Below are 17,561 nucleotides of genomic sequence, written 5' to 3'. Positions count from 1 at the left end.
GCCGGGCGCGGGTCACCGCCACGTTTATCCGCCGGTCTTCTGCAAGAAAGCCCACCTCACCTGTGGGAGAGAAACCAAGGGGTGCAGGGCTGGCAGTGGGTCCAGATTTGGCCCAAACAATCGAAAGGTTGCTTGGCTAAAGGGTAGGAGTCAGCATTTACTGGGCTCTGGTCCCTGACTCACGCCGTTATCCTCATCCTTCTGCCTCTGTGTCACCACCTGTGAGCCAGAGCTACAGCATCCAGGGTCAGGAGGAGGATGGACGGCACATGGGGAGGAGAAATATTTCCCTGGGTGGCCACGACACAAGATCAGGCTGGGACCTGGGAGCAACGTGGAAGAGGCTCATCTTGTGACAGAAGAGGAGCCGCAGGTAAAGAAATACACCTGGTCCTGTACAGCTCCCCCCAACCTGCCCCCAGACTCCCGATGGGTGTAAAGTAACAGCCATTCAGGTCACAGTGAGGTTTGCTTCTGCTCTCTGGCTATTTTCTCAAAGAAAAGGAGCAAGAGCCAGCACGTGCCAAGATGACTCAGTGAGGACCGGCTAGCAAGGAGGGTGGCGTGGGCGGCTTTTGAGTTTCCAGCTCCTGGGGATAAAGAGGAGACCAGTCGGGAAGAAATTAATGTCTCTGCCGGAGCAGTGACCAGCCTGGCTCTGTTTCTGCCTTGCCTCGCTGTAGCTGAGCAGTTTAGTTTGTGCTGCCTTTGAGGAACAGGGTGTGGGCAATCCCCTCTCGTGCTCTGCAGCTTAGAGAACAATTTCCAGTTTATCTGATGAGGTTTCACCTGACTGCGGGGGAAAGTCCAACTCTGATCCAGCAAGAGAGTTTTCTGCTGGATCAGGAATGGCTGCAGGGGGACAGGTGCTGCTGGTCAAGGTCCCTGAGCTGAGAAATGCAGCTGCACAAAGGGGATGGATTTCTCCCCAGGGTCTCCGAGGGTTCTAACAACATCTCTCACGCCCCGTGCAGACCAGAGCCGTGCCCAGACACCAGAAGAAGCTGCCTCGTGTCCCCAGGAAAGAGACTGGTCTCTGCAGCGCGTCTGAGCTCTGGCTGCACGGGAAGGGGGCTGGGGGACACACACCCTTCCAGAGGACACCAGCTCCCACCGAGCAAAGGCAAGGTGAGTCACTCATGAATAAGGCCTATTCTTAGTCCTGTCCCCCACCTCCATTCTCCCCCCAACGCTGCTTTTCTTGCTCTAGGTTTTCTTAAAAAAAAAAAAAAAGCCTCTTCCTTCCACACATCCTCCCCCCCCCTTTTTTTTCCCTCCTAGACATCAGCACAGCCAGCACACACAGTGTCTCATCTTCAGCAGCATGAGCAGTGAAGCAGTGCGGTGAGGGATGTGTCACTGCGGGTTTGGAAGGGCAGTGATCCATGCACGGGGGTGAGGTGGGTCACGAGCAGTCCCTCCCGCTCCTGCCCTCCGCTCAGCTGCTGCCACAGAACCCGTCAGCACGGCCCATGGCTCTGATGAAGGAGCCTCGCGGCTCCAGGGCAGCAGCATTTTTCCAGCTATTAACTTTTGCTGCAGCTGCTGATAGGAAAGAACTCAATTTTCCGCTCTAGATTTTGCTCCCACAAGAAGCATTTTCTGTGCATGACTTGTAATGCCAGCTCCTGCTCGCTTTCTTCAGGGGAGTGACCCAAAATAGGCTCCAAACCCAAGAAATAAGCCCCCAAAATTTTCAGCTTTTGTGGGAAGCGCTCGGCACTCCAGTAAACACGGTGCTAACCTGTGATGTGCCGTTCTTATAACCTTGGCTTAAATAATTTCTGAGACCACAATAGCCAGGAAATCTTCAGACTAAGCAGTCCTGGCTTCCTTTTTACCTGCTGCCTAGCATGGGAGCCTTCCTCTGCAACCGTGACAGCAAATACATTCATTCATTAAAAAAAAAAAAGGCTGAAAATGGAGGTTCTTGCCAATAAATTAATTCAGAGCCAAGTGCTAGAGACCATCAGAACTGCAATTAAACCACTTGGCAACATGACAAGCGACCTTTGAGCAATCACACGGTTCCCATTTCTGTCTCATTCCTCATGGAGTAACTCTCCAGCAGCAAACTCTTACCTTTCCTGTTGGATCTCACAAATGACAGGATCACTGCCTCTTTCTCTCTTCCTTGGAAACCATCAACTGATTTAATTTCTAGTTCTGGGTACCTGTGGCAAAGGTGCTCTCTGAGCATGTCTACCTGCAAAACACACAATAGAGAGACACCTTTTAAAGAGAAGTGCCAGGTGAAAAGGATTAAAACAGCACTGCTTTGGTCAAGTCCCTTCCTCTGGGAGTGGAAAATACCCAACTAACGTCTCTTCCCTCCATGGCCTCAAGCTGCTTAAATGCAAAGAAGGTGACCACAAATGCTGATTGTACAATGTGGCTCTGCTGACTTCCACCATCAAGTCTCTGAGGACATCCTGGTGTCACTCCTGAAGATGTCAAGGTTTGAATCCACCTCTGTGCATTTGCTCTGCACGCATGCAGAAAGAGAGAGGAGATGCCAGGAAAGGGTCAACTCACCTGGAGATTGTAGGGGGCTACAACAGCGATGTCTTGTGCCTTCACACCAGCTTCCACCAAGGCTTGGATGTGCAAACCAGCCAGCTGCACCTCCCCTAGGGCAGAAAGCAGAGGGGATGGTGATGGGACCAGGCTGGTGGGCAGAGGCTGAAGCCACCAGCTTGGACATGCTGCAGCTTGGAGAAATTTGCCCACCTGCCCTTGACAGCAAGGAAAGGCCAAGGCAAGTCCTGCCTGCAGCCCAGCCCGGCGCAGGGGTAACGATCCCCACCCTGGCTCGCTTGGTTAGACAGTGAGGGGCTGCACAGCCCCACTCCCAGGGCTGCACAGTGCTTGCCTTTCGCCTTCCCAAGTTACCAGCTCACTTAAACTTAGGAGCTTTCTGAACAGGACTTGGCTTTCTCCAGCCTTCCCACATTAATCCAAGAGATCAATGATAATCCAGGCAAAGATCATTCTCCCTCCAAAGCCAGACCCTGGACCTCACAAAGAATTCAATTCTCTTCTCTGTGCTGCAACTGAAAAAAACTCCACTTCCCTTTGTGTTCCACTTTCTCAAGTCCCTGCATTTCTAAACCCCCTGACCAAATACACAAGCTCCATGCCCAGCTCTGCGTGCTCAGCCCTTGCAGAGTCTGCAGACAGGCAGCCACAAACAACTGGCTGTCCAGGATGGGGCTGGTTCCGAGAGATCTAATGAAGACAAGCTACATTTTGGGAGACATGCATTTAACCCCTGCTCAGAATCCCTGATTTATCTTAGACAAGTCTTTTTGGGTCTCCATCTGGGGACAAGAGCCTTTCTCTGTTCAGAGGGGCCACAGGGACTGGTGCATAGAAAAACGAGAGGCACTTAAAGGCTGGTGGGTTTTCAAACAAAAGAAGGCAAAAGATATTTAAACCGGTAAAAAATGTGCTTGTATTTTACAGTCCATTTTCCCTGCCTTGCTGGAGAGAGACTTGGAGACTCAGAAAGCTGTTGCTGGCATGAGATCTGCACTGGTGAGTTTGTGGCCACTCCACTCTGGCTGAGTGTCCTTTGAGCTTGAAGATTTAGAGAGCAAATGATCTCTCAAATAAGCAAGGCTCCCTGGGAACCCCACCTTCCCCTGCTGCCAGCTCTGGGGAGGACATCTCTGGGATGTGGCTCAGCTGGGAGGCTGAGGACCTCAGACAATCAGTTCCTGACAGCAAAATTTTCCAAGTGACAGTACCTGTATTCCCCTTAGACTGTTCATCTTCCAGTTCCAGCTCAAACAGGCCACAGCCAGCAGTGTCTATAAGCAATAAGGGAATTGTGGTCTCTTCTGTAGAGGTGACGCCCGGCAGGTCCCTGCACAAGGTATTTGGGAAAGAGCCAGTTAACAACACTGAAATTAGGCCAAAGGGATAATCAGTTGTGCTGCTCCTTACTCCTCCCAACAACACTGCAAGGACAGAGGGAGAACACCGCCAGATGTTGCTTCTGAGGGACAAGCCATGATTGCTCTGCACCATGGAACTGCCGTTTAAATGCTCTCCCAAAATGCAAATGAAGAGCTGAGGGCCCTGGAGAGTCTCAGAGGGGACAGTGCTGAGAGCTCTCTCACAGGCTCTGCTACACAGCCCAGTCACTGCAAGGCAAGGGCACACTGTGTGGGTGTTAGTGTCTCGCTTAAATGGCCTTGAATAGGCAAGAGATGCAGACCTAGAGAGATGTTGCAGCTACTTTCTGTTTTTTTACAGTCTTGAGAAGAAAGAGTGCCTGAACTCTTACCAGAGATTTGACAGCAGTGCTGTCAGGCAAGAGCGGAAAGTGCAGCACAAGGAACCACAGAGGAACTGGGTTTTCACATCACTCCTACATCTAAAGCTACTGCATTAAAATAAGTTAATAAACCATATTTTACTATCCAAGGAAGCTGCTAGCTGAATTCACAGCCTAGGAAGAGGACAGGCAAGGGGGGCAGGGACAGAAAGCCTGGAGATGGCAGGAGAGCTCTGAAACAACGACGTGCTCCTGTACATCACGTACTAGTCACGGAGAGCTGGGACTCTGGAAAGTCTGCAAATAAACAAGGCAGATGGCAAGCCATCAAAAAGGAGAATTGCCTCCAAATGACAGGCAGGGAAGCAAGGGCAAAGGCAGTTTCCAGTTCAAGACAAGCCCCCAGCTGCACCCTCTCCTTCCCAGGACTCCCGGCACTGCACAGCAGTTCCTCTGCATCCGTATGCCAGCCACAGCCCTCACTTCCCGTGGACTCTGGACATTACTCACTCTATTGACAACAGAAGTCTCCTCTCTTGACTGAAGCTCATTTTTTTCCTGTCTGAACCTATAGCTGTTGTAACACACAGCTGGGAAGGCAGAGAGATCAGTGCAGCTACGACACGGAACCAAAGACCCTGCAGAAGAGCTCAGGATGCACCTTCCCCAGTCCTGCAGCAAACCAGAGCCTGAAAGAAGAGCTCTGGGGACTGGCTGCCTCACCCAGCGGCTGGATTCAAACACAGGCACGAGGTACCTTCCCCGTTCCCAGGGACCAGCAACCAACTTTACTTTCCACGATCTCCTCTGGAACGTGGCCACCTCTGGTTCTCCATTAGAGCATCTCCTGCCCTGTGGAGGGTACGACAGGTTTATCTCCTTCTCTCTGTAACATCAAACCTAACGGGCTTCCCATCCCCTTCATACCCACCCCACTTACTGCTGGTGATTTTTCAAACCATCTTCTCACAGACTGAGTCACAGGTTTTGAATGTGAAAAATACTGCTTGCAGCCTCCCTGCCTGAATTCTGGAGATGTGTGGGGGTTTCTGATGTGCTTCGTCACCCATTTCGGAAGGCAGGGAGATTTGGGAAGAAGGTTTTGCTCCCTTGGAAATACTCTGCCCCTGAAAAGATATCACAGGAAACCAAAGTTTCTTCTTTTAGAAAAGATGGTGCTGCAGAAATCTCTCGCAGATCACAGATCAAGCATTCCCAAGTGCCTCCAATGTTAGAGCAAAAGTTGGTAAGGAAATATGAAGCTGTTTGGAGCAGAGCTGCACCTCTTCCAAAGACCAATCTTTGTACTTCAGGTAAAGGAGATGAGACTGCATCAATGATGCCATCCAGGGAAAGGTCGTGCTGGGACTATCAGACACTGGGATTATACCCCAGAGAGTTGTTCCAAAGGAAATACCACAGGTACCAGGCTTTACAAGCTGGAGGAAAAACTCCCTGCCACAATTTGTAGGACAAGTTGTTTGTGCCTGGACCTCCTCCCAGCTGTACATCTCAAGACAGGGACACACTTCTCAAGCTTCACCTCTCCAAATGGCACCGAGGTCACTGTGAAAGCCTGGGAAGGAACAGGAGCTATCAAGAGGGTTTGTACAGCACTGATTCTGGGATTCGAAGTGTCCAGCTAAACCAGTGCTGAATGAGTCCTGACCAGCTCAGCTGAGCTCCTCCTGGAACTGATGAACCATCTCTCCTGCTCTTACCTGCAGAACCCACCCCATCACCCATTAAATTACATCTGTACACACATAACGTATATAAAGCAAGACAGAAGCACAGCTTCACTGATGTGAGCTGAGCTGGAGCCTCGAGAGCCCTGAAGCCTCAATCCAGAGTGCTGACACCAGCAGAAATCCCCGTGCTCGCTGCAGCAGATGCAGAGGGGGGTGCTGGGGCTGTCTTAAACACCAGGCTAGCTCTTCCCATCCAGGCAGTATTATTCATACTGTTCACAAATAAGATTATTTTCAAACAGGCATGATAAAATGGCCCCTCCAGCTATATCTGTCCAAAACTGGATCGACTATGAAATGGAAAGATTCTAAGGGAATACAAATTTTTCTGGCTCCTAAATATTTACATTTAAAAAAAATATATTGCTAAAAATACAAGAGCACCACGCAGCCAAACCCTGCGATATTTTCTGTTTCTCCAAGTCCAACAGAGGAAATTAATGTTTTCCCATCCGCCTCCCAGAACTGCACCGACTGCAATTTTAAAAAGCACCAATTATTGACAGTCACAGTGTGTGTTGGCAAACAACTGCCTGTCCCAGCCTGCGATGGAAATGAAAGCCTAGTAAATTACCAGAGAAAAGGGAAACCACTGCAGACAAGGAATGGGTCCGATGCCGTCAGACCTGCCTCAGGAAACTACCCAAGCTGGAAAGAGAATCTTGCTTCCTGCTCTTTCTGATGTTGATGTTGGGATGAACAATGGGACACACACTGGCCCTCACAGTCACGTGGACATGTGGAACGACAGTAAAAGGCTGGTGTCTGGTCCTGCACTCGATGAGAGCCCGAGATAGAGAAACACAGCCTGGGGTAAGCCCACTGCAGGTCAGGCCTGCGTATATTCTCACCAGCTGCAAGGGGATTTTGTTTTGTTGCTTATCATATCAGAGCAGGAGACAGGAGATAACTCTGCATGATGTCTTGTTGGACAGGAAAAAGGACAACCCCCCCCCCCGATTTAAGGCTTGGTGAAATAAAGAATGAAACAGCAAAACAGGGCCAGGAGGAATGGAAAACTCCATCCCAGGGAAGGGACAAATCCTGCATGTGAAGGGATGCAAAAGACATCTCTGCTCGTATAGCCACGAAGAGCAAGTTACTTACCTGAGCAAATGCTGGGCTACCGACGGGTGAGCAGTGAGCCGGCCGCTGTACATCTCCGAGGAAGCCCACTGCATGATGGCCTGGTGCATCCGGTACTGCACCGTCAGCATCTTCACCACCTTCTCCCCGCACCTCTCGATGAGACGCTCCATCAAGCTGAGCGCGAGGCCCTCGGCAGCAGCCCTGCACGGGGAAACCGAGTCAGACGTGGAGTCTGGGTGTTCTGAAGTGATGATCTGAGGGAGAGACAAAACCCTCTTTGGACTGAAGACTCAATCAGCACCTCGCTACGGAGGCAGCTGGAATTGAGCACAGCGTTGATGACTGTTAGTGGTGGTACCTGCAACGCTGTCGGAGCACCTGCAACACCTGCTCTGGACCCTGCTGAGCACCCGTGCGGCTCTGCTGGGCTGGTGTTACCTCCCTGGCCTTCCCACTCTCCTTCACTCGGGCACAAACAGGCAATGGAAAGGGAGCAGGAGGCTGCAGGGTCCTGAGCATCATCTTTCAGTGTAGGCTCCCCAACAGGGTGAAGACCCTCAAGGGTAGACTTCTGCCTTGTATGGAGATCCGATCAACATGACCACGTCAGGGTGGAGAGGTGCCTGCTTCCCTCTCCCAGAGGGAAATACCTCGGGGTGTTCCCACTGAAATGCAACAGAAGCCAACGGATCAGCCATCCCTGCCTGCAGCAGTCACTTGTCCCACCCAAATCTGCTCAGTGGAGTAAGATGAGTGAGGATGCCCAAGATTTCTACTTGGGGAAACAGCTCCAAAGCAAAAACCTCGTAACCTGTAAGTTCATCCCATCAACACCCCTAGTCACAGTGCTCACAGCAAGCTCTGGGTACGGCGTCTGCCAGTGTGACATTACACCCGCGTCACTGCAAGCTCAGCGACGGCACCAGAATCACCTCATGCTTTGTTATCAGAGCTCGACCCCCAGTCTTGGAACGCCTGGTGACAACACAGCCAGACCTTGCTGATGCTTCATCGAGACACTTGCTACTCAAGCACTCTCCTTTCTCCCTGGCTGCTCACCCCAGACTGATGCACTAATGCATTTCAGTGCTTATTGCTTTATTACCCATTAGGAAAACCAACACTCCACCGCTTCTGGCAAAGGTCCCGTGCTTATATCTGTGACACAAATTAACAAAGCTTCTAATGAAACAAGCCTTTCAGGACCCTAATTGCTTTTTCCCCACCGTACAGAAAGGGTTTGGTAGAAGCATCACCTGAAGGTACTGTCTGAAGCAGAAGGACCAGAATCGCTGTGCTTTGATTTCTGCATTTTGAGCATTTCAGAATTTTTTTCAAACTGTGTGTCCAGCACCTTGTACCAGATTGGTGTTCGTGCCGGTTGCTACCAGAACACAATGAACAAGCACAATGATGATGACATGATGATAGAGAACAGCTCAGGAAAATCATTTCTGTTGAGGCCCAGGGGCACAGCACGCTCCATTCCTGCCATGGGGAGTGTGACATTAGTACAGGGCACCAGAGCGAGCGTCTTGTGTGCTGCACTGGCCAACCCTGTCACCTTAACAACAGGGCACTTGGTAAATATGACAAGAGACTGCAAATTCATTAAAACTGCAGAACGGAACATTGAGGGCAGATCTTTCTGAGAAGTCGAGTCTCATTAGCTCCTTCTTGCTAAATCACAGAACGTAGCACCCGGGGGGGAAAAGGGTCATAAACCGTGAAGGGACGCGCCGGCAGGAACTGGGGCCAGCGCTGCTTTTCAAGGGCTGTTGTAACGTTAACGAGCGTTGAACAACACCTACGGGCACAGGAGCCAGGAGGAAGGTTGGCAAGTTTGCCATAAGGATATTGTGCTTTATGCAACAGAGGTTTCCAGCTGTGCTGCGCCCTTTGCTGCTGATCAGGAACCGCACTGGGGTTGGCTAGGAAGCTGCTCCAGCTCACCAGCTCCAGTGTTGCCACTGGAGTGGCACTGATGTACCCACAGAGGGACCAAAGCTCCCAGCTGAGAGCATGGAGAAAAGCAAGGTGCCTGTCAGAGGTGGGCTGGGTTTCCGGGAGGGGAAGGGGATTAGGTGGGGAAAGAGCAGGACGTGGGGCTGGGGAGTTTATTCCAGTTATTAAGAATTATCTTTTCTCCTTCCAGACCCACAACTGAACGAGAAGACACTGCCAGCCTGATCCTCCCAGCTCTGCTCTGCCCCACGGGGTGTGGTGAGAGGCAGCCTGGATCTCCTGGGTGAGCAGGAAAGGAAGCAGTTTTCACAGGGAGAGCTGTCTGCACTGGGGCACAAGCAGCTGCCTGGAACAGCCCTTCCCTTCGGAACAGCCCTTCCTGTGCGTGACCAGGCCATCTGGGGATTCAGAGCCCACCTCTTACTTGGTCTTTGCCCAAAGCGTGACCGCTGTCACCAAGATAAAAATGCTTCTGGTTCTTTCCACCAGTCATCTCTGGGTCTCAGGGCCAAGAGCGCACCAGGAGGCTTTAACTGCCCTGACCAGCCTCACCTGGGACCCACACCCTCTGCCCATAGGCCCTATTTAAGCTCAGCACTGGCCCTTCAGTCCCTGCTTGAGTTATGTCCTAGCTCTGTCTCCTGGATGGAGAGATCTATGGACCCTGGATCTACATTGCAGGTCACTGTGATCCTGTCTGTAGCTGTGTCTCCTAGATGGATCCTGGACCCATGCCATGGCTTTGTTTCCAGCCCACCTCCTGATGGGACCCCTGGATGGACCTCAGACCTGGCTGACAGCTCGTTGATGAACCCCATCACCAGCCCCTGGCTCGGCTCGCTGTGCTCAGACCCCCCAGGACTGTGCCCTATTGATGATGATGCTGTTCCTGCTCTTTGCTGTGCAAGTCACATCAGGTAACTCAAGTGAGAAGTGAGGGACACCAAAATAAGATGCTCTCGAAGTCTGAAAGGGATGCAGCAGCCTTGCCAACTAGAGGTACCTCCCGTCTGCTTTTGGCCTTTGCTCCCCTCCCTCAGCTGACAAATTCTTGCAAATCTAAGAGCAAGCCTAAAACTGATTTTCATGCTGAACTGGCAGGAAAACCCTGGTGTTTTTGAACAGCAAATATTCTGAAGTGTTTCTTGTAATGATATAGGATAAAGCATGGGGAAGCATTAAACCTCACAGCAAGCCTGAGAAATGCTGCTTTTCTACACGCTAACAGCACAGTTTCCACTGCAGGGATCTACATGAGGTTACATGTTGAATTAATAATGAGGATATTAAACTGCTCACAAATATTTCACCTGTTAATAAATTTCCTATTATTCTACCACTTCATTAATTCCTACAATGGTTGATTTCTATGCCAACAAAATCTTAAGAGCGCTGAGCAAAAGCTTCTTAAGTATCAATTGCTCTGGAGAAATTAATTTGGGATAGGAGTTTGGACAGACAGAATCACGCACCTGATGCTCTGATCTGTTTTAAAGTGCCAAAAGTAAACCTAGGAAAGCTAAAATTCCCCAAACAAGCCCACAGCAGCCCAGATTTGCTGCTAACCTGGTTTCACCTTGCTTCATGTGCAGGAAAATGAATGCACCTTCCCAGGGAGGGCTGGGGGTCCCAGGACAGATCCCAGTGAGGGAGGATGAGGCCCTGCAGCTTTTCACAGGTGAGGTTTCCTCCTCCAGCTCTTGGCAGAAATGCTACACGTCAATGGTGATAGCTGTAGCCAAGTGGAACCAAGTATTTCAAAGGCTTTGTGGCCACCGTGGTGTGAAATAACCTTTATGGGCTGGGTGTGAGGGGTCAGCCTGCCACGTCCATGTCCAGAATGATCATTTCTAGGGGGAACAAAAGGGAAGTGTTTCCCATGGTGGGATGGAGCTGTGCCCTCAGCCATGTTATAACCTTCCTTATCCATCCTCTGGATAGCTGGTCTCTTCCCCAAGAGATGGAAGGAGATGTTGGTGTGACTCTGATCTCCACTGCATGCTACCAGATTCTGGCAGATGTCTGGCAGAAGTCTGGAGATGGATGTTGCTGTGTTTTCCTACCTCAGGAGCTCTGCTTTAAGCTCCTGGATGTCAAAGCAGGCCAAGGCTGTCGTGGACATGCAAAGCATCAGCTGTCCCTTGCTTTGTGCCCTGGGCTTTTCTATCCTGGTAGAGGTTTAAGAGGTTTCACAAATAGGTAAAGCAGTAGTGAGGCTGTGCAGAACTCCCTTTTTCTCTGGGTATTGTGGATTTTTTTTAATGCTTGCAGATGTGATGGAGGAGGGTAGCTTATTCTTTCCAGCTCTGGAGGTTACCAAAGACAACCAAGGCCTCACACTTGCTCTTCAGGGACAAAGCAAAAGCAGAGCCATTTGGACCTGACAAGCAAATCAGTAAACTACTGAGCACGGAGGACTAGCACGTGGATTTGGGATGGTGGAAACATCCAGACTGACTGCTAGCAAACAAGATGGCAAAATATTCCTGTGCTTGTCTAAGAAACTAGCTGAGAGCAAGATTTCTGATAAGCAACTGCAGATAGCTGAAGAGCGTAAAAACAAATTAATAAATCAAAGCCCTGATGTGGAGACAAATTAATTAGGATGTCAGAATAAGATGGAATGAGGACTAAAATGAAAACAAGGAAAACGAATGTTCCTGTCAGACAGCAGAAAGTGTCCTGGCATTGAGATGCCCCCTGGGACTGGGCCAAAACCCAGCAGGAGGCTTGAAGCTGATGTCCGTGAGCTTTGGAGCAGGCTGCCAAGAGGGGAACAGCAGGGGACTGGCATTTGCTATCGTGGCAGGTTTTTCAGAAGAAAAACATACAGCATGGACAGGATGTAGGTGAATGTACGTTAAGGTGTGTGTGGGGATGCCCTCTGCATCCTGAGGTAACTCCAGGTGAGTCAAAAAGCAAGAAAGAGGAGCACCCTTCAGACTCTCCACTGAAACCCCTTTAGCCTCAAGTGGAAAAAAACCTGATGATAATAACTGGTAAATACAGAAACTGTGGAGGAAAAAGCAGAGAACCAGAAGGCAGTTAGAGCAGACAGGGCCCAGCTCCCCGAGCTGTGCACAAGCTGTTTGAAGCCCAGCTGACGGATGGTGCTTGCAGTATGGCTCCTGCAAAGCATTTCTGTTCAACAGAGGCCTCCCACTTCAGCCCGACTGACTTCACATACCGTAGTAACAGACGCTCCTTCTGGCAGCCCAGATTCATCCCAGCTAACTTTAGTCCCTTCACTGAGGCCCCGAAAATAGGAGTCCACCCACTGCAGGTCTGCTGTCATCAATGGAGGAGAAGGGGAAGGTAGGCGGAAGGGTTTGAGTCCTCTGCATGAATCATCCCTGGAATTAGCTTATCATTTTCCATTAACCAGCAAAGAGACAGCAGGTGATTCGGTGCCTTAATTAGATCTCTGGAAATACCTCACAAGATGGAGGTACAAGGAATCTGCCTTTGTGTTGCATCTCGCAGCCTGCAGGGACCGTGAAAAGCGCAAAGCGGTGCTCTCCGGTGTCTGCTTCCTGTGTGTCATGCAGGGGGATGGTCTGCAGAGGAGAGAGCTGTGTTATGGGGACAGTGCTGTGGTGAGGAGAGCTGTGTTATGGGGACAGTGCTGTGGTGAGGAGAGCTGTGTTATAGGGACAGTGCTGTGGTGAGGAGAGCTGTGTTATGGGGACAGTGCTGCAGAGGGGAGAGCTGTGTTATGGGGACAGTGCTGAGGAGAGGAGAGCTGTGTTATGGGGAAGATGCTGTGGTGAGGAGAGCTGTGTTATCGGGACAGTGCTGTGGTGAGGAGAGCTGTGTTATAGGGACAGTGCTGCAGGGGGGAGAGCTGTGTTATGGGGACAGTGCTGTGGTGAGGAGAGCTGTGTTATGGGGACAGTGCTGTGGTGAGGAGAGCTGTGTTATAGGGACAGTGCTGCAGTGGGGAGAGCTGTGTTATGGGAACAGTGCTGAGGAGAGGAGAGCTGTGTTATGGGGACAGTGCTGTGGTGAGGAGAGCTGTGTTACGGGGAAGGTGCTGCAGTGGGGAGAGCTGTGTTATGGGGACAGTGCTGTGGTGAGGAAAGCTGTGTTATGGGGACAGTGCTGCAGGGGGGAGAGCTGTGTTATGGGGAAGATGCTGAGGAGAGGAGAGCTGTGTTATGTGCCTCGTTCAATACCACAAATGCTGTTACTTGGGCAGCAATTAAAAACAAGGTCAGAGTTCAGATTGGTAAGGAAAAGAGCTCATAATTTTTAAAGGCGTTGATCTGAAAAGTAATTGGATTTCTCAAAATAAATTGTTCTAATTGGTCAAAATCTGTTAGCTTTTGCATTTAATTAGGAGGGTATTAAGCCAAACTGTCAGCTGCTTCAGCTGGACCTCACGGCACATCCTCCATCACAGGCTGGCTGGGGGGGGTTCACTGGACAACAACAGAGCTGGAAAGAAAGAAACTCTTTTCTTTCAGCATCAGGCAGTTCCACCAGGCAGCACCAGCCAAGGCTCCTGGCATCAGCTGTCACGACAGAGCAGAAGAAAGCAGCTGGGCCGTGGAATGAATCCTGCTGGCCCAGGACAGCACGCAGCCTGGGGTGTTATGCAGCAATGATGCAGACTCTCTGGTGGAGAAGATGAGCCTTAAGCATCACTTTAAAGAAAAGAATGATAACTCTGAAATTAGAAGGAACAAATTGCAAATTTCTTCTTGCTAGTGACCAGGTACTTGCTCCAAAAAGAACCTCCCACATCAGGCAAGGAGCTCTTCTCTACTGGGAATAGTTTTGTTATCTGAGCCCAGATTAAACCAGTTCCCTACCAGTGTAAGCAAGTGAGGCTCTAGCTCCCAACTAGCCCCTGGCTGCTTCTTCCCACCTGAGGCTGGCAACGTCTGTCGGCTCAGCACAGATGACAGCCTCTCTCCAGCTCCTCAGCCTTGACTACCCATTTGGCTTCTCCGTGCAGGTAAAATTATTTATTCCCAATTTACAGATGGGGAAAACCTAAGCACAGAGGCACAACCTGCAAACTCCCAGTAAAGAAACAGGGAGAGAAGAAGAGGAGAGGGTTCTGGAGAGGCTTTTTGCAGTCCACCAGCCTAGACACCTCCAGCAGCCAGTGGAGAAGCGTGCTCATCACCTGCCAAGATCTGCAAAACAACAAGTGCTTGTGCATCCAGCAATGGTGAAATGAGAAGATGACAGAGTGCCTCATGTTATTCGCACTATCTCTTAACCACCTGCTGGGACCCGCTGCCTCCCTTGGATTTTTCATTTCCCTTGTTCCAAATTCAAGTGAAATTATAGATATGTATCTTCGTCATTATTTTCTGGAAGCAGAAGAGAAAGTTTATGAAGTCAGCCCTATTTCTCTGCTTCTCCACAATGATGGTTCAGTAATTCCAGATCTAGAGCTAGATAAACACGCCTGCATTTATATTTTAAACTACCCAAAGGCCCCCCAGCACTATTCGGAGTATCCCCCTCGAAGCACAGGCAATTTACATTAGCCACAGATCTCTTCTACAAACTAATTGTTCTTAATGAGCATGTTGTAGGTATTGTGAGGTTTTATAATCGCTGTGGTGTGTGCGATAACACATTGCAGCATCTCAGTGGGCCAACTCCCACATTAATAAGTTAAAGAAATAAATGTGGAACCACAGAAGCAGAATTTAATAAAGGAGGGATGAGATTTGGATTAAATTGAGCACAAGCCTGAATTCACTCTACAGAGCCTGCAGTCAGCAAAGAGGAGGTAAACCAAGGCACCCTTCTTGCCAGGTGCAAGGAAAACTCATGTAGAAAAACAGATTATCTTCCTTACAAACAAACATTTTAAAGTTTATATACAAACACTGGTCAGTGAAACCAGAATTTGTGTCTCTGTTTCCTTCACTTTTGTTTGCTTACCATTTCACTACTTTGAATGGCTGATGTCATTGTTTTAAACTGTTTTTTGAACAACTCTGAAAGTTACATCACATAACAGAGAGAAAATGAAGAATTCAAACACAGTGCTGCTGAGCAAGTAGAGTCGAAAAAATATCTCTGCTGATGACAGGTCTCTCAGAAAGAACTTCTGTTAAAATATACACAATTTGAGGAATCCAGTAGTAGCGCACAGTGTAAGTACTCCTTCTCACTACAGAGAAAAACCAAACAAACAACGCAGGCTCAACACACTGATTTCTCTGGAGCTGGGCTGTGTTTCAGGTGACCGACCGATGGAAGGATGCACACAAGCACACAGAAAGGCATCGTCAACCCCACAGCAGCACCAGCCAGGGCACCAGGCTGTTTATCTGCCCTTTATCTCAGCAGTACCTGCCCCTCGCGCAGAGGCTGTGGCAGGTGAAGGTCACCACACCATGACAAAGGCTTTTTGAGCAGAGCTGTTTCCAGGATGCTGCAGAGCTGCCTCTGATGTTCCCAGTGTAACAGATCACCCTGAAACATGGTTCAGCATGAGTTTCTGCCTGTTCTTACTGCCTCACTGCACTCACGCTCCCTGCCCTGCTTTTTCTGCGGAGGATCCTCTCTGTTGTGGGCACACACCTCCTAAGTACACATGGGACACGGGCAAAAGGCAATCTCGGAGAAGGCTGGGACCCCCTCTGCTGGATTGTGCCCCTGGTGCAGCTTAAAGGATCTCTGCAAAACAAGCACAGCAGTGTTTCAAAGGCAGACAGCTCCCTGCAGCTGTCTGAGCCAGTATTCCCACAGCAAATGGCCAGGATCTGGTGCAGAATCACCTTCTGGTTGAGGTTTGCTTTAGCAGCTCTACCGAGGTAACCAACTTAAGGTTGATCCTACAAAATGTGATCCGGTGTGTGGATTCCTTCAGGCCACATCTCTGCTCCTACATGGGTAAGAGCCTCACAGACAAAGTCCATCTTTGCCTCACACCTTTGAGAATTCCTGGCAACTCCAGAGCGGGCGAAGGCTGCAGGTCGGGTCACTCTCCCTCTCTGCAAACTCAAAACCCTTGCAAGCCCTGGAGCAGTTGCCCAGCGGGCACCCATCAGCACAAAAGGCCACTCTCCAGTGCCACGCTGACTGCACAGGCTTTGCTATGAGGTGGCTGGGTCAGCAGCAGGTGCAATGACTGTCATGTCCTCATGCGATAAGAAAGCCTGCTCAGATGGAGCTGCATTAAACTTTAAGCAGCGGCTATCAGTAAAACAGGTCTGATGTAACTGTGGCAGCTCCTGGGGGATACCAATAAATAATCCCCATTAATTAAATGTCTTGACACTTGAGGCATTGGGAAGCATTTGGCTGCATAAACAACAGGAGGACCTGGGACCGCGAACCGCTCCTTACTTGTGAGAGACGACGGTGGGGGGAAGCTGTTTGTGATCCCCGGCCAGGATGCACTTCGGAGCCTTCAGCAGAGGTATCCAGCAGCTGGCTTCCAGGGCCTGAGCACACTCATCTATCACCACCAGATCAAAGTGATTTTCAGGAAGCAGCTTTAGTGGGCCATCAGAGGAAGCACCTAATTAAAGGAGAAGGTGCACAGCTTAGCAAAGGAGCAAAGAGCAAGCGACCTGTTTTTAAAACAAACCACACACGCTTTAACTGTGATTGAGGGAGGCAGGTAAAATGATGTTTCTTTGCAGAGGTTTAGAAATCCAGCTCTGTAGTCCATGCCAAATACACATCCGTTTATATGTATATGTCAGAATTGTTTTTGCCAATTTCTGTTTGTCCTTTTTAGCCCTGACATCTGGTCCCAAAAGCTTCCAAGTACCTTTGAAAACAACAGCGAAACCCAGATGACAAACAGAACAATATGCTCAAGCACTTCACCCCGAGCAGGAGCAGAGCGAAAGCACTAATGAACACCCACCTTCCTTCTGCCCTCAAATGGAAACAAAACTTCTCACCAAGCAGAACTGAAAGCATGATGGACTTGAGATTTGCCTTGCCTGATAGGCAGAGGGACACCCTAAAAGGGAAAGGTCAGGTGAGACCCTGACTCCTCTGCCCTGCTGACCCCAGCTCTGCTGCTCTGTCCTTCCTCACGACAGCAGACCTGTAATCAGACAGCCGTGGCAAGGGCTATTTTTTTTTTACATCAGATGTCCATTTGTAACGTCAAACAACTAACCCTTACACGGGTCCTGCTATAAACCAGACGTGAACCGGTATCGACCACACACTGACCAGAACCGTGAATTTCAGAGGCATCAGGAATATCACTGCAACTCATAAGAAAAAGGGACGCAAGAGGAGGAGAGGAGGATTGGGAAGCCAGCGTGCTGGATGAGGAGATCTTCATTCACAGCGTTCACAGAAATGTGTTTTCAAAAGCCCCTGTGCTATTGCAGTGTAGCTCTGAAAGCAGCTCTGATCAGGGGTGATTTTGCTTTGCCACTGTAAATCCTGCTGCCTCTACAGCTGCGCATCAGTTCAGATATTCCACTTTCTCAATGAGACACCACATTTTTCTTTATTTTTTTTTTTTCCAGACT

General features: G+C 49.8%; 1 protein-coding gene across 1 annotated transcript in view; it reads right to left on the bottom strand.

The window, feature by feature from the left end:
- Nucleotides 1–7: 7 nt before the first annotated feature.
- IGHMBP2 (immunoglobulin mu DNA binding protein 2) overlaps nucleotides 8–17,561 on the bottom strand; it is a gene marked incomplete at both ends in the record, with an annotated part of 30,389 nt that continues 12,835 nt past the window's right edge. Inside the window, 6 exons of the mRNA XM_010165971.1 lie at nucleotides 8–60; nucleotides 2,083–2,206; nucleotides 2,536–2,630; nucleotides 3,750–3,868; nucleotides 7,141–7,323; nucleotides 16,408–16,582. Of these exons, the coding sequence (XP_010164273.1) occupies nucleotides 8–60; nucleotides 2,083–2,206; nucleotides 2,536–2,630; nucleotides 3,750–3,868; nucleotides 7,141–7,323; nucleotides 16,408–16,582 (749 nt within the window). The remainder of the gene's footprint in view (nucleotides 61–2,082; nucleotides 2,207–2,535; nucleotides 2,631–3,749; nucleotides 3,869–7,140; nucleotides 7,324–16,407; nucleotides 16,583–17,561) is intronic.

The sequence above is a fragment of the Antrostomus carolinensis genome, unplaced genomic scaffold, assembly GCF_000700745.2.
Source record: "Antrostomus carolinensis isolate BGI_N321 unplaced genomic scaffold, ASM70074v2 scaffold23194, whole genome shotgun sequence".
NCBI lineage: Eukaryota > Metazoa > Chordata > Aves > Caprimulgiformes > Caprimulgidae > Antrostomus > Antrostomus carolinensis.
Note: the sequence above shows the minus strand (reverse complement) of the source record. Positions and strands in the feature narration are given on the sequence as shown.